General features: G+C 42.3%; 1 protein-coding gene across 2 annotated transcripts in view; it reads left to right on the forward strand.

Annotated features, from left to right (window-relative positions):
- Positions 1-16,702, forward strand: part of mnat1 (MNAT1 component of CDK activating kinase) — a 154,893-nt gene that overhangs the window by 41,527 nt on the left and 96,664 nt on the right. For both annotated transcript variants that reach the window (XM_061895260.1, XM_061895261.1), the window contains exons 2-5: positions 5,306-5,458; positions 5,829-5,902; positions 6,333-6,436; positions 8,518-8,658. In XM_061895260.1, coding sequence (XP_061751244.1) covers positions 5,306-5,458; positions 5,829-5,902; positions 6,333-6,436; positions 8,518-8,658 — 472 coding nt within the window. The remainder of the gene's footprint in view (positions 1-5,305; positions 5,459-5,828; positions 5,903-6,332; positions 6,437-8,517; positions 8,659-16,702) is intronic.

Raw genomic sequence — 16,702 nt, forward strand, 5'->3', positions numbered from 1 at the left:
CACGGGTGTGGTGACCGCCAGTGTCTCCGGTGGGAGGAGATAATTGTCCGCAGCTGCAGGAGGACGCAAGCTCCGCTCACAATTTTCTCACCGAAACCTGCCGGTTGACATGTGGTCAGGAACCATGTTCGCTCGACTGCTCTGTTCCATAATAAAGCTTCACCTTCGGGAATTTTAAACAAGGAAACACCGGCTGTGTTTGTGTTGCTAAAGGCAGCTGCAATACACCACTTCCAACCTCCATCTTTCTACTTTGACGTCCCCATTATTAATTGAACAAATTGTAAAAGTTTCAGTAGCACAGATGTCCAGAATAGTGTGTTATTATGCGATTAAAGCAGACTATTTATAGCTTGGATCGGGCTGGAAAAAAATGTCCGCTACAACCGGTGACGTCAAACGCACGCGTCATCATACCACAACGTTTTCAACAGGGCACTTCGCGGGAAATTTAAAATTGCAATTTAGTAAACTAAAAAGGCCGTATTGGCATGTGTTGCAATGTTAATATTTCATCATTGATATATAAACTATCAGACTGCGTGGTCGGTAGTATTGGGTTTCAGTAGGCTTTTAATGTTACATTAAAACACTTTATATGAAGCACACTACCTTGTGCAAGAAAAGACTTCTATGGCAAATCTGAAAATTGACTGTTACGATATTTGCTAATATTTTTTTCAATGAGTTTACACTAGAGAAGCTCCTGGTGTATTCAGTTAGTTAAACCATTTTGTTATCTATTGTGAAAGAGCAGTGAATGAATTCATGTACTTACAATTCATTCTGGACCTCTGATTTTACTTTGTCGCTGTATTTTTTGTCCACATGGATGGGAAATGGTCTTAAATTATTTTCCAGATGGTCTTAAAAAAAGTCTTAAAATGTCTTGAATTTGACATGTTGAAACCTGCAGAGACCCCGTCTAAGACAAATAGTCCAGTTGCGATCGATTGAATACCCTGAGATGATAGTAGAACAAAACAGAGCTTGCCAAATACTGTCCTCAGTGAAGCATGTTTAGTATAATCAGTGGGATTTCTAACTATTAGGAAGTGTTGCGTCATGTTTGTCTTCCTGCAGAAACCATATTGAAACCAAAAAAAATATTTTTTCCCCTCATCTAGAACTGGGCGATATTGGCTTTTATTAATATCGCGATATTTTTATGCCATATTGCGATATACGATATATATTACGATATTTTGCCTTGGCCTTGAATGAACACTTGATGCATATAATCACAGCAGTATGATGATTCTATGTGTCTACATTAAAACATTCTTCTTCATACTGCATTAATATATGCTACTTTTAAACTTTCATGCAGAGAGGGAAATCACAACTAAGTCAATTGACCAAAACTGTATTTATTAAATACTTTTCATTCTCTCACGGGTGACTTTTTAAATGAAAGAACAAATTAATAGTGTTGCTACATTTTTGTAGTAACACTTCTGCTGCATACTTTGCATTGATTGATTGACACTTTTATTAAAAGATTGCACAGTACAGTACATAACACCTGAATAAGTTTTTCAACTTGTTTAAGTCGGGGTCCACGTTAATCAATTCATGGTACAAATATATACTATCAGCATAATACAGTCATCACATAGGTTAATCATCATAGTCAGTACATTGAACAGTATATTGCTGTTGTCTGCTGAATATCTTCCCACTTGAAGCCAAACCACCGCCAGATGATGGACCCCCTGCTCTTTATGTTGGGCATTTATTGTTCTTCCTCCATTTGTGATCAGTTTCACACCATCTCTCTCTTGTATTGTCACAAGCTCCACTTTGCTTGTACGACCTGCCTCAGCTAATGTTAGCCATGCTGCTATCTCTCTGATCTGCGAGAGCTAAGACGCTAGACTCGCGAGAGTATGTGACGTATGTAAGAAGGCGGGCTTGTTTTCCGTCTCTGTGAGAAAGAGACGAGGAGGAGTGACAAACGCCAGTAATGTAATGCACACACCTAAATGCAACTCGACGTGCCTCAGCTAACATGCTAACGTTAGCTTTCGGCGAGAGCGTGTGACGCTACATGTACGACAGTATGTGACGTATGTAAGAAGGCGGGCTTGTTTTACGTCCCTGTGAGAAGGACAGAATAGATGGAGTGAGACACGCCAGTAACGTAATGCACGCAACTTAAAGCAACTGCGTGAGAACGTATACTTGAATATTACGTTATAGTCATTTTCTATATCGCACAGAGACAAACCCGCGATATATCGTATTTATCGATATAGCGCCCAGCCCTACCCTCATCTTTTTCCGTGTTTTTACAATTTTGATAAAACTGCAAGGAACCACTAGGGCGGCACTTAAGAGACGCATGCTAGAGCTGCGGGTTGCCGAACCCTGATCGAAACAAACACCTCTGAGAAATTAGTGTTACTTTGTAGCAGGGACATTTTAGAATGTAAAGCCCAAACATTTGCCCTGAGTGAAGACGAAGGTGACTGTCATTTTTTCCCCTTCATGCAGAAACATAACTGACTTCTAAAGCTGGCTTGCTAACTTAAGCAGTGTGCCGGACCTGACAAACAGTATACACAGTGAATAAGCACAGAGATGGCTTCAAAAATGTCTTTTTAAAAACCATTATTAAAACATTTCCTAATGAAAGGGGTCATGATGTGCCTTGCAATGTCACAGAACATGTTACAATTCATGTAGGCCTCCGTGAACCACAGCTCCCTGGTGCCGGCAGCACTCCCACAACTACAATTCTTAAATGCATCATGATTGTAATGTGGACAATTCTGAATCTATAGACAAACCTCCAAATATAGATTATTTTAGTATGTTTAGTAAAAAAATGCAAACAGTTCTAAAATTTTAGCAAGCTTGAATATGAAGTAGTGAAACAACCAAAGAATAGGCTTTCAACACAGCAGAGAGTAAAAAAAGAAGAAATTAGCATGAAGATTAATAAATAAGGAGAGGGAGAATAATATCCACCTAGTGTTTTAAGCCATAGATTTGAATGGATTGATACGACACCCCTCATTAAGATTTTTATGATTATCTAAAACATTGCCTTGTCTCCATAACATTGATCCAAATTACCCATACATTTTGCCACTTTCAGACTGTCTATTGAAAACGCAAAAAAATATTTTCCACACCTCAGCCCCTGCAGTCAGCCATGTTGTAGTTTTCCTGACCAATATCACAAGTTAGAACTATATACTACTTTTTATTAGAAATGGCAACAGTGCAGTATTTTTGCATCTAATTGTACATGTCTAACTATTTTACTCGTGATGTGCGATACCACTGATTTTCATCCCAATCCGATACCGAGTAAAATTCAGGGTAGTATCAGCGATACCGATCTTATACCGATACTTTGTGCAAGTATACCTACTATGTCTGCTGAAATTTAAAAAGTTATGTATTTCAAATTGTAACATATCTCAAAATTTAAACAAAGTTTAGTTAATCAGTATGGCCCTCGGATTTTTTAACTTTTCAGTATCCGGCCCTTGGTGGAAAAAATTTGGACACCCCTGAATAATGTATCGAAGGTATCAATATTTTAATTTGTGAGTCGATATCAAAGCAAAAAGATCTGGTATCGGTGGTATCAATATTTCAGTATCCTATCACACATCACTCCATTTTACCAAAAAATCTAGAGAATGTAATTCAAAGCCTATTAAAAAGTTAACTTTTAATCTGATTAAATTAATACTATTAAAATGTGTTTATATTCTTAAAGGTGTCCTATTGGACAAAACCAACTTTTCTCACCTCTTGTACCTGTTTTTGTGTATTTGAAATCCCATTAAGTTCTGAAATTTTTAAATCAAACCACGGAAGCACAGTGGAGATATTTATAAAGAAATCTTGCCTTCTTCCAAACTTTAACCAAACGAGCTGTTTGGAATTTCAGACGTTAGAGATGTATTTTGCTTTAGTAATCCCAGCGGATATTTCCATATATAGTAGAGGTTTACCTGAAGAGTTCTGCACGAGTCTGCCATTTTTATCCAACTGTAGTCCAAAGTTGTTGTTAGGGTTGTACAGTATACCGGTACTACTAAAGTACCGCAGTACTAATGAAAAATACTTTTTTTTTTTTCATTGACGTGAGGCGTGCCGTGGTGACATTGCTGGTATACGAACGACGCGCATGTTACTCAACACACGCACACACACATTATTTGCAAGCAGAAACAGTGGGAAGACAGGAGTGGGAGAATGGATGTATTTTGGCTTAAAAACTAAAAATCAAGTATGTGGGGCTGTAGACACTGAAGCGCCGCTTTAAGACATAGCTAGCAAGTAGCTAGTTAGCAGCTAAAGTCACTCCGTTGTGTTTTAGCTACTTCTAAATCACTAATCCTCACCTATGGCGAGAAAATAACTGTTTCTTACAAGTATTATTCCTGCAGAACGAGGAATGGCTAAACATGATTCACTAAACTCCGTTAAAGGATACAATAGCTAATCGCTTACAGCAAGCTAGCGCTCCTGAATGTAAACAAAACAGTGGATCCATACAAGTACGATACCAAGTACAAATGACATATCTAGTCGATACTGCAATTATTACATTGATATTTTTTATTTTCGCTACACATTTTTTCATTGTTTTCCTGTTTATAAACTTTAATCTCTCTGGACACAGGAGGAATTTAATTATTACCAATGTATCATCCTGTAACTACTTGAAGTATCACCCAAAACTGACGTAGAATATCCGAACAATAGAAGAATAAGTGTTTTCTGTTAAGATAAAGCCACTAATTAATTTCTTTTGTGGTCCCCTTTATTTTGAAAAGTATAGAGATACATTTTGGTTCTGATACCAAAATATTGGTATCGGGACAACCTGAGTTGTTGTCAATAAGTTATTTATTTTTCTCTGACCTTTTGTTGTGGGGCAGACTGACTCGTACGTGCACATGTATGCCAAAGTCCTCACCTGTTGCCATTTTTAATAGAAGGTGGTGTATAGTTCTAACTCATAGCTGTCAATAGGCTCGATATGGAAGCGTTAAAAACTGTAACATGGCTGACGGGGTGGAAATGCAGTTGAAGAGGACTTGGGTTGTTGGAGGGCTTCAGCATGGTATTAAGACCACCCAAAAAACATTGCATTCTGAAATCAGCTTTGAGATGCTAAATTGTGTTTTTTTTGTTTCTTTTTATTTAGACCACAAGGATGTGTTTTAAATTTAGGGAAACAAGTATAGTATGGCCCTTTGGTGTTAGGACTTGGAAAACAACAAACGTAAAAGTGCTTACAAAAACTGGAGGAACAATGTTTTGTTTTCTCTTGCAGATGTGAGAACTGCGTAGAGATGCTGTTCGTCCGCGGCTCAGGCAACTGTGTGCAGTGCGAGACGCCCTTAAGAAAGAGCAACTTCCGCGTGCAGCTCTTCGAGGACCCCACTGTCGACAAGGAAGTGGAGATCCGCAAGAAGGTGCTAAAGATGTAAGTGAGGGCAAGCGGGAGGGGGACTTAGGGGTGTGGCTGAACAATGTTTATGTGTCATCTTGTGCCTCCTCCCACTTCTTAAACCACCTTTGTCTTTTTCATTACCTTGTTTGTTTTGTAGACAATGAGTCTCCCCGAGGGGGGGGGGGGACTTCTCAAATCGGGAAGGCTCTTTCCCTGCCAGGTTTTTACTTGGCTGCCCCTCCCTACCTTTCTTTCTTTTTTTTCCATCACATCTGTCCTTTAATAGCCCCTTAATTGACTTCTAATGTGTGTCTATTAGGCAGAAGGCAGACATGCTATTAAAAATTGGTTGATTTAATGGAGGATATTAATGCTAGCACATGGTGCTTTTCTCTGTCTGCAGATACAACAAGAGAGATCTTGATTTCCCCAGCCTGAGAGAATATAACGACTACTTGGAGCAAGTAGAAGACATTGGTACTAGCTCTGACTGGCCAAATTCTCACTGTACAACTCTGCTAAAAGGATGTTTCCAGCCACCATAATGATTTCTCCCCAGCTGCACAGAGAGATGTTTAACAGGCATTAGTGCGTGCCAGCTTGGGTCATAGATCACTGGGTAGAGCTGCCAATGCTAACACATCATTAATGCCAACGTCCCATAACCTTTTAGCCCAGCGGATGAGGTAGCTTTTAAGGGTCTTTTGGTCTGAGTGAAGCTTTGCAGAGTTTGTGTGTACATTTAGACATTATTTAGGACCACTATTGAATGTCACTTTAAGGCACAATTGTTTTCTCTGGATCTTAGTTTAAATTAAGAGTGATTGCTGCTTGTCTGCATGATTTTAAATAGCTGTCATGTATGGAGTAAAGTGGTGTAATGGTGGCTTGTGTCTCCTGTCTGTAGTGTTTAACCTTACAAACAACATCGAAGTGGAGAACACCAAGCTGAGGATGGAGCAGTACCAGCGGGAGAACAGAGATCTTATCCAGAAGAATAAAGTTAAGCTTGTACGTAATGACTACATTTACTATTATTATTGTGATTTAGGTCGTTGATTCATACTGTATTATTTGGTTGGATTGACACTCATCAGCAACATTGTTTCGACCTACAGTATTTGTAAACATTATGTCGCTGATAACTTAAAAGCTGCTTTTGAAAAGATGACATTACTTCAGCAGAATGATTATTGTTGTGGCTATATTTTGGAGTGTTGTAGAAATATCATAACTTTTTAAGTTATTATTATTTTCTGCCTCTTGTCGAGCTGAATTAGTTGACAAAACCACCCCTAAGTCTGGTGAAGCGCAGTTTTATTGTATTGTTAAATTAATATTAGCCCTGGGCCGAATAAATCATCCATCCATCCATTTTCTACCGCTTATTCCCTTCGGGGTTGCACAGGGTTGCGGGGAGCGGTGGAGCCTATCTCAGCGACAATCGGGCAGTTAATCAATAATTGAAAATGGACTTGATACCTTTGCCGTCATCGATTAATTGCTATTTCCGTGTGGGTTTGTTTTCTCCATCTTTCACTTTCAAACATGGTGTTAAAGTGTTGACTCAGTGCATGGCTCCCAGTAACTGAGCTCATTTCTTCAGTAGCAGAATTTAATGAACAAAGTGAATCCTCTTCTCAGTCATCCACAATTTTTGTTCCAGTGGACGGAGGCGCGGGAAAACTAGCTTGCACACACAGAATGCATGAACAGAGAGCCTCTCTAGCTGTGGCTAACGAGTGCGAAGCACTGTGATTTAACAAAAATTAAAAGGAAAAAACATTTTTGCATAGCCAAATGTCTAGTGTAGGAATATTTTGGCTTCAAAAACAAATGAGCAAGATCAGTGCATCAACACGGACAAACGAGCAAGTATGCTGAATTTGTTAAAAAGGAATAGCAACAAAATAAAATAAAAAATACAAAAACACTTGACCCAGTTTTTCCAAATGGGGAAAAACTGCACCTCAAGATGTTAAATATTTATTAACAAGGATTAAGAATAAATGTTGATTTAATGTTAATAATTGATTTTTAATCACATTTTATTTTTGTAGCTACCTTATTTTTCGGAGTATAAGTCGCACCGGAGTATAAGTCGCACCTGCTGAAAATGCATAATAAAGAAAGGAAAAAACATATATAAATCGCACTGGAGTATAAGTCGCATTTTTGGGGGAAATTTATGTGATAAAACCCAACACCAAGAATAGACATTTGAAAGGCAATTTGAAATAAATAAAGAATAGTGAACAACAGGCTGAATAAGTGTACGTAATATGATGCATAAATAACCAACTGAGAAGGTGCCTGGTATGTTAACGTAACCTATTATTGTAAGAGTCATTAAAATAACTATACCAAACAATCTGTCACTCCTAATTGCTAAATCCCATGAAATCTTATACGTCTTGTCTCTTACGTGAATGAGCTAAATAATATTATTTGATATTTTACGGTAATGTGTTAGTAATTTCACACATAAGTCGCTCCTGAGTATATGTCGCACCCCAGGCCAAACGATGAAAAAAACTGCGACTTATAGTCCAAAAAATACGGTATCTATTTAGGATAATTAAAATGTATTGACCTTCCAATTACAATTGTAAAATTATTATTAATATTTTATTATTATTGTCATTATTATATGGCCCTGCAATGAGGTGGCGACTTGTCCCTGGTGTACCCCGCTTTCCGCCCAGCAACCCCCACGACCCCAAAGGGACAGATGGTAGAAAATGAATGAATCAATCAATGTTTACTTATATAGCCCTAAATGTGTTATTATATAATATGATTACATAAGTGCTTAATTTGTTCTCAAAATATTGCTGACAATAATATAATTTATCAGCAGTAATTTGCTGGACAACATATCATCCAGGAAAAGTGTGTTATTGGCCCAGGCATAATTATTACTTTTGTGATACTGAGCAATATCATATTTATCTTTACATTTTTTGATAAAGCTCTTGTATCAGTGTAGATAGAGTACCTGAAGAAAAAAGGCTATTTCCTACACATGACAACAATTGCAAGTGTAATTTGTGATTAATTGTAATGGAATCCATCTAACTAAATGTATTCAGACTCGAGAGCAAGAGGAACTAGAGGAGCTACTACTATTGGAGCAACAGGGCAGTGAACAGCGAAGACTGGATGTCCTGCAGGAAGAGCAGAGGCAGCTTCTGGCCAAAAAGAAGAACAAGCAGGCTCTGCTGGATGAACTGGTGAGATACAGATGTGTCGCACAAGAAACACGTCAAGAAAATGCCATGTATGTTTTGTTGTGCAAATATGATTCGTAACAAGCTGCGCTTTATGATTTACAGTATGTTCCATTGCTGATGCAAACACACAGCCTGGGGGTTAATGGCTGATCATTAAGAGCTTATTACCAGTCATTGTGCTGCTGGATGCATTGTTTTCCTTCTGTGATTCCAAAGCCCCTTGGCTCCATTGTGTTGAGCTGCGGGCTTTGGAAGTGATTGTTCCTGCAGAGCGGCCTGCTCTAGAACCATCACAGATAGTAGTTTAAGCTGTGTGTTTGTTTGTTTAAGGCACAGGGCCTGTCCACTGTAGGCAGATGAGATCAGCCCTGAGCCCCTGAGGGGAACCCTCCTGGGTCCTGACATCTGTACATCCGAGGGCTCTAACACACTGTTCTCTCGCACACACACACAAGCACCATAAGAGATTACTTGTTGGTCATTCCTTGGCTTGTGGCTAACAGGCTGCAACCTGTTGAATATTGTGCTTTATCCAACTTAAAAAGATAGGAATGAAAATAAGCCATTGTGTGACATGCTCATAAGTAGTGCTGCACGATTATGGCCAAAATAATAATCACAATTATTAATCACGATTATTTACTTTCTTATGTAAAACATTTTTTTATTGCCCTTTCTATTTTAAACAAACAGTATGTGAAAAGGGCTTTCATTTCAAAATGAAACTTATAATAATAATCCTTTATAAAATAATAATGGCAAAAGACAAAGGGCTAAGTAAAAATATACATGCCATAGCAGAGTGCGATCATGGAGTGCAAATATTTGTGAAAAAATAAGATTATGCACAAAAAGCAGATCCTACAGGAACACACTGTCGTGCTCACAGTATTTATACAGAACATATGTATTTGCCAATTAAAACCCTATTACATCCATTACTTAGGTGCGTCTTTAAGATGTGAATAGATCTGGGGTGCCTTGGTGCACGGTTGATGTTACAGTTGTCTGTGCTTTGGGCACCTTTGCTTTTGTAGCTGTTCGTCGGGGCTTTAAGCTGGTGGCGGTTGGCCGGCTTTGTTAGCAACCGTAACTCTATTTGGATTATTAGCGTCACGTTGCGGACAAACAATGACGGTTAAGGAAAGAATAAAAGTGTTTTTAATGCTTAACTTGTCGCCGAAACTCGGTAATTTGTTTGGATGTGCACACCAACGCAGTTTTGCCGTGCAGTTTGTTGGTTTATACGCACGGGACCATTTCTGGGTTTGCGGGAACGAGCGAAAGGATGCCTAAAGAATGGCGAGGCATGCCGGCGTTTTGCTGGGTTAAAATATGGGTTACTCTACGGTAGAGAAGGGCACCTATGTATTATTGCATTTTTTTCCCCAATATTTTTGGGAGGCACAGGAGACCAGCTAATCATGTGTCAGTCACCCTCTCACTCACTCTTACTCACTCTCACATAATTCCACTGTCTTTCGGTTGTCAGACTGTTGGTTGTGAAAGTGCTTGAATTGATATGAAGCGAAGACTGCATTTTATGTGTTAAGATCGCCAATGATCACCCTCATATAGTCGTAGCAGCCAAAATCATGATCACTATCAAAATTTGATTAATTGTGCAGCCCTAAGGTCATAAGGTCAATAATGTTATGGTACATCAATGTTTCATTCTAGGTTTGTAAATGCAGCACCTGAAAAATTGTCCACATTTGTCTCGAAATTAGAGCTGAGAATCTAAAGGCGAAAATATGCTTTCGCGTGATGTAGCTTGTGCGCCCGCTGACGGCGTCTTGTTTGATTTATAGTTCTTCCATTGGGGGTGGCGCCAGACTTGTAATTATTTTCCAAAACACTAAGGGGCAGTGTCTTCTGAAGGAGCAACTGCAGCTGATGACAACCACAACATGGACATCTTTGTCTACACTGCAACTAATCACAGTTCACTTTTAATTGACGTTTTACTCATAAACTAGAGGAAAATGCCTTCGTAAAAAGGACTGTGCAACTTCTGAACAACACGTGGCAGAGAACGCTAATATTTGCAACACCATTTGACCGTTTGGGACATGGGACAAAAGAGCTATCATGTAATTGGGGCGGCATAGCTCAGTTGGTAGAGCGGCCGTGCCAGCAACTTGAGGGTTGCAGGTTCAATTCCCGCTTCCGCCATCCTAGTCACTGCCGTTGTGTCCTTAGGCAAGACACTTTACCCACCTGCTCCCAGTGCCACCCACACTGGTTTAAATGTAACTTAGATATTGGGTGTCACTATGCTTCGAGTCACTAGAGAAAAGCGCTATATAAATATAATTCACTTCACAATTGTGTATAAACACAACTGTAAAGTAACTTGTAATTTAACGACATGCTGGTGTTAACCTGTATGGTCATTTTAGTGTACACATGTTCGTAAATTTACCGTGCCTGAATGATTATTGGCAGATGATGAGAAGTGTTGGGTGTGAGAGTAAAAGACGTGTGTGCACAAGAAAGAATATGTGTTGCAATTGAACCTGCTAGCACAAGATTGGCAATAAAAGTTAAAAATGGTGTCGTTTGCTTTGTGATTTCTTCTAGACGCAACAACAACACAATAAGCTGAAATACTACAAATTCAGTTATATTTTTTTTTAGAGTGCACCAAGATATTAAGTACACAATATCAGTTTTCTTGCAAATGTTTAGTCATTTTGTTTTATCCATCCATCCATCCATCATCTTCCGCTTATCCGAGGTCGGGTCGCGGGGGCAGCAGCCTAAGCAGGGAAGCCCAGACTTCCCTATCTCCAGCCACTTCGTCTAGCTCTTCCCGGGGGATCCCGAGGTGTTCCCAGGCCAGCCGGGAGACATAGTCTTCCCAACGTGTCCTGGGTCTTCCCCGTGGCCTCCTACCAGCTGGACGTGCCCTAAACACATCCCTAGGGAGGCGTTCGGGTGGCATCCTGACCAGATGCCCGAACCACTTCATCTGGCTCCTCTCGATGTGGAGGAGCAGCGGCTTTACGTTGAGTTCCTCCCGGATGGCAGAGCTTCTCACCCTATCTCTAAGGGAGAGACCCGCCACCCGGCGCAGGAAACTCATTTCGGCCGCTTGTACCCGTGATCTTATCCTTTCGGTCATGACCCAAAGCTCATGACCATAGGTGAGGATGGGAACGTAGATCGACCGGTAAATTGAGAGCTTTGCCTTCCGGCTCAGCTCCTTCTTCACCACAACGGATCGATACAACGTCCGCATTACTGAAGACGCCGCACCGATCCGCCTGTCGATCTCACGATCCACTCTTCCCCCACTCGTGAACAAGACTCCTAGGTACTTGAACTCCTCCACTTGGGGCAGGGTCTCCTCCCCAACCCGGAGATGGCACTCCACCCTTTTCCGGGCGAGAACCATGGACTCGGACTTGGAGGTGCTGATTCTCATTCCGGTCGCTTCACACTCGGCTGCGAACCGATCCAGTGAAAGCTGAAGATCCCGGCCAGATGAAGCCATCAGGACTACATCATCTGCAAAAAGCAGAGACCTGATCCCGTGGCCACCAAACCGGAACCCCTCAACGCCTTGGCTGCGCCTAGAAATTCTGTCCATAAAAGTTATGAACAGAATCGGTGACAAAGGACAGCCTTGGCGGAGTCCAACCCTCACTGGAAACGTGTCCGACTTACTGCCAGCAATGCGGACCAAGCTCTGACACTGATCATACAGGGAGCGGACTGCCACAATAAGACAGTCCGATACCCCATACTCTCTGAGCACTCCCCACAGGACTTCCCGAGGGACACGGTCGAATGCCTTCTCCAAGTCCACAAAGCACATGTAGACTGGTTGGGCAAACTCCCATGCACCCTCAAGAACCCTGCCGAGAGTATAGAGCTGGTCCACAGTTCCACGACCAGGACGAAAACCACACTGTTCCTCCTGAATCCGAGGTTCGACTAACCGGCGTAGCCTCCTCTCCAGTACACCTGAATAAACCTTACCGGGAAGGCTGAGGAGTGTGATCCCACGATAGTTGGAACACACCCTCCGGTCCCCCTTCTTAAAGAGAGGGACCACCACCCCGGTCTGCCAATCCAGAGGTACCGCCCCCGATGTCCACGCGATGCTGCAGAGTCTTGTCAACCAAGACAGCCCCACAGCATCCAGAGCCTTAAGGAACTCCGGGCGGATCTCATCCACCCCCGGGGCCTTGCCGCCGAGGAGCTTTTTAACTACCTCAGCGACCTCGGCCCCAGACATAGGAGAGTCCACTACAGATTCCCCAGGCACCGCTTCCTCAAAGAAAGACGTGTTGGTGGGATTGAGGAGGTCTTCGAAGTATTCCCTCCACCGATCCACAACATCCGCAGTCGAAGTCAGCAGAACACCATCCGCACCATACACGGTGTTGATAGTGCACTGCTTCCCCTTCCTGAGGCGCCGTATGGTGGTCCAGAATCGCTTCGAAGCCGTCCGGAAGTCGTTTTCCATGGCTTCCCCGAACTCTTCCCATGTCCGAGTTTTTGCCTCCGCGACCGCTAAAGCTGCACACCGCTTGGCCCGTCGGTACCCGTCCACTGCCTCCGGAGTCCTATGAGCCAAAAGAACCCGATAGGACTCCTTCTTCAGCTTGACGGCCTCCCTCACTGCTGGTGTCCACCAACGGGTTCTGGGATTACCGCCACGACAGGCACCAACAACCTTGCGGCCACAGCTCCAATCAGCCACCTCGACAATAGAGGTTCGGAACATGGTCCACTCGGACTCAATGTCCCGCACCTCCCTCGTGACATGTTCAAAGTTCTCCCGGAGGTGTGAATTGAAACTCTCTCTGACAGGAGACTCTGCCAGACGTTCCCAGCAGACCCTCACAATGCGCTTGGGCCTGCCAGGTCTGTCCGGCATCCTCCCCCACCATCGCAGCCAACTCACCACCAGGTGGTGATCGGTAGAAAGCTCCGCCCCTCTCTTCACCCGAGTGTCCAAAACATAAGGCCGCAAATCCGATGACACAACTACAAAGTCGATCATGGAACTGCGGCCTAGGGTGTCCTGGTGCCAAGTGCACATATGGACACCCTTATGTTTGAACATGGTGTTTGTTATGGACAATCCGTGACGAGCACAAAAGTCCAATAACAAAACACCACTCGGGTCTAGATCCGGGCGACCATTCTTCCCAATCACGCCTCTCCAGGTTTCACTGTCGTTGCCAACATGAGCGTTGAAGTCTCCCAGTAGGACAAGGGAATCACCCGGAGGAGCACTTTCCAGTACTCCCTCGAGTGTACCCAAAAAGGGTGGGTATTCTGAACTGCTGTTTGGTGCATAAGCACAAACAACAGTCAGGACCCGTCCCCGCACCCGAAGGCGAAGGGAAGCTACCCTCTCGTCCACTGGGTTGAACTCAAACGTGCAGGCTTTGAGCCGGGGGGCAACGAGAATTGCCACCCCAGCCCGTCGCCTCTCACTGCCGGCAACGCCAGAGTGGAAGAGGGTCCAGTCCCTCTCGAGAGAACTGGTTCCAGAGCCCTTGCTGTGCGTCGAGGTGAGTCCGACTATATCCAGCCGGAACTTCTCTACCTCGCGCACTAGCACAGGCTCCTTCCCCCCCAGTGAGGTGACGTTCCACTTCCCAAGAGCTAGTTTCTGTAGCCGAGGATCGGACCGCCAAGTGCCCTGCCTTCGGCTGCCGCCCAGCTCACAATGCACCCGACCTCTATGGCCCCTCCTATGAGTGGTGAGCCCGTTGGAGGGATGACCCACGTTGCCTCTTCGGGCTGTGCCCGGCCGGGCCCCATGGGGACAGGCCCGACCACCAGGCGCTCGCCATCGTGCCCCAACTCCGGGCCTGGCTCCAGAGCGGGGCCCCGGTAACCCACGTCCGGGCGAGGGAAATCTGGGTTAATTTTGTTGTAATTCCATAGAAGTCTTTGAGTCATTTTGTTTTATGTCATACAATAATTTGTGCATTTCAAGCACAGAGCCTGCTCGCTTGTGTTCAGGGACCCTCCTAGGCAAAAACTTACCAATATCAGCTGTGCGCAATGCATCGGCAGCAAAGTGAACCTAGGATTTTTGAAAGGTGCAAATAAGCCTTACGGGAAGCTATGCAGGGGTTGCCGACAAAATGGCGTCGCATACGCAAGTTACACGCCACGCTTTTAGATTTTAAAAGCTGAAAGGTAGTAATCTTCCCATTTCATCGAAGGAAACCAAAAAGGATAAGTTCCCACAAAACTACAACAACTGTCAAACTGATTTCACGATCTCTCCCGATATAAGCGATCCGAACATGTTTACATTTACATTTATCCATCCCATCCATCCATTTTCTACCGCTTATTCCCTTTCGGGGTCGCGGGGGGCGCTGGCGCCTATCTCAGCTACAATCGGGCGGAAGGCGGGGTACACCCTGGACAAGTCGCCACCTCATCGCTGGGCCAACACAGATAGACAGACAACATTCACACTCACATTCACACACTAGGGCCAATTTAGTGTTGCCAATCAACCTATCCCCAGGTGCATGTCTTTGGAATTACATTTAATTTAAATGAAAGCCTTATGGATCAGATCCAGACAAAACTCCGTTTGACAGTATAGTTTACATTTCTTCAGATCAAATTGGATTAGACAGGAAATGGTATTTTTGAGTTAGAGTGTAGAAAAGGTTAATAATTAGTTGACTATGGTTGCGAACTGCAAGATTTTCTTCTAAATTTGGACTGTTTTCATATCGCAATTAAAAGCTGCTGTATGTGAGGTTCGAAAAAGTTGATGCTTCAAGGCGCTTGCATTCTGAAGAGTCGTGATCAGTTGGTTAAATGGAACTTTACTAATGTATATTAGTGCCTATGGAGGTTAATTTGTGTGTTTATTAAGGGAAATACATTTTGACAAAGAATTTTTTGCGTTTGAATATTGTAAACTTGTTTTTTTTACATCGGGATGTGATGACAATTTTGTTGAAAAAAAATCTGCGTTTTAAAATTCATTGACTATAAAAAAATGTAATGTTTAAAACATTCAGTGTAAAAAGATTTGTTGCTTCAAAAATCAAGACTCACTTCCGGTTAAATAAGGCCGAAGCAATTCAGGTGTCAAGTTTGAAGTCATGTGACACGTGTCTTGCAGAACAGCATTAAAAAAGTCAGTTAACTGGGCTACCTTGGCATAATACAACACAATAAGCACTTCAATGCGGCCCTCTAGATGTTTTCAAATTATAGAAATGATTCCAATGGTTAGAATTTGCACTTTTGAGTGCAGATAATGCAGTTAAACTGACTGTGATACACAATGTGACCAGCAAATGGTGCTCTCTAAAGATGTTCAGGTAAACGTAACAAAGAAGACAGTGTATTTATAGATGTTTGGATGCATTCATGGAAGGAGGAATATATGTTTAAGCGTAAACTCGTTATTCACAAGACAAAGTTTGGTCATTAAGAGATTAACCAAACACTACGTTAACCATCGAAAGTCCTGCTTCATGCAGAAAAGGGACAGGGCCGACTGGGTGGGGCAGCGACAAGCCTGGAACCTCGCAAACGCAAGTGTCTGACGGAGGCAGATTTCTACAACAAAGTTCTGCAGAACAGTGATATGTCAAATAAGTGGATGTCTTTATCCTTTTGCCTTTATTTTTCACCGTGTTTGTTGCTTTTTTGTTGCTCTTGTTCGATTATAAAATATGTTGATCAAGAAGGTGGTCTGGAAAGTAGAGGAGCATAGTTCATATATTTTACATTTTCAGTGTTTTATTGTTCATAGTTATTATTGTAAGTCCCACATTCTGAGTGTCTTTTTCAGTAAAAAAAAAAACTAAAACTAAACAGACCATCTCAAAAACGGAATAAACTTTAGTTTTTTTAGAGAATTATATGAGTCAGAATGTGCATACAAATATAGAATGCTGGATTTACAATATTAACTATGAACAATACAGAATGTGTAAATTACAGAGATATAAGAATTTATGAATACGCCGCAGCGAGTGTCAGACAGAGGCAGATTTCTACAGCAAAGTTCTGCAAAACAGTAACATTTGTATAT

The sequence above is a fragment of the Nerophis ophidion genome, linkage group LG03 (genome assembly GCF_033978795.1).
Source record: "Nerophis ophidion isolate RoL-2023_Sa linkage group LG03, RoL_Noph_v1.0, whole genome shotgun sequence".
Lineage (NCBI taxonomy): Eukaryota > Metazoa > Chordata > Actinopteri > Syngnathiformes > Syngnathidae > Nerophis > Nerophis ophidion.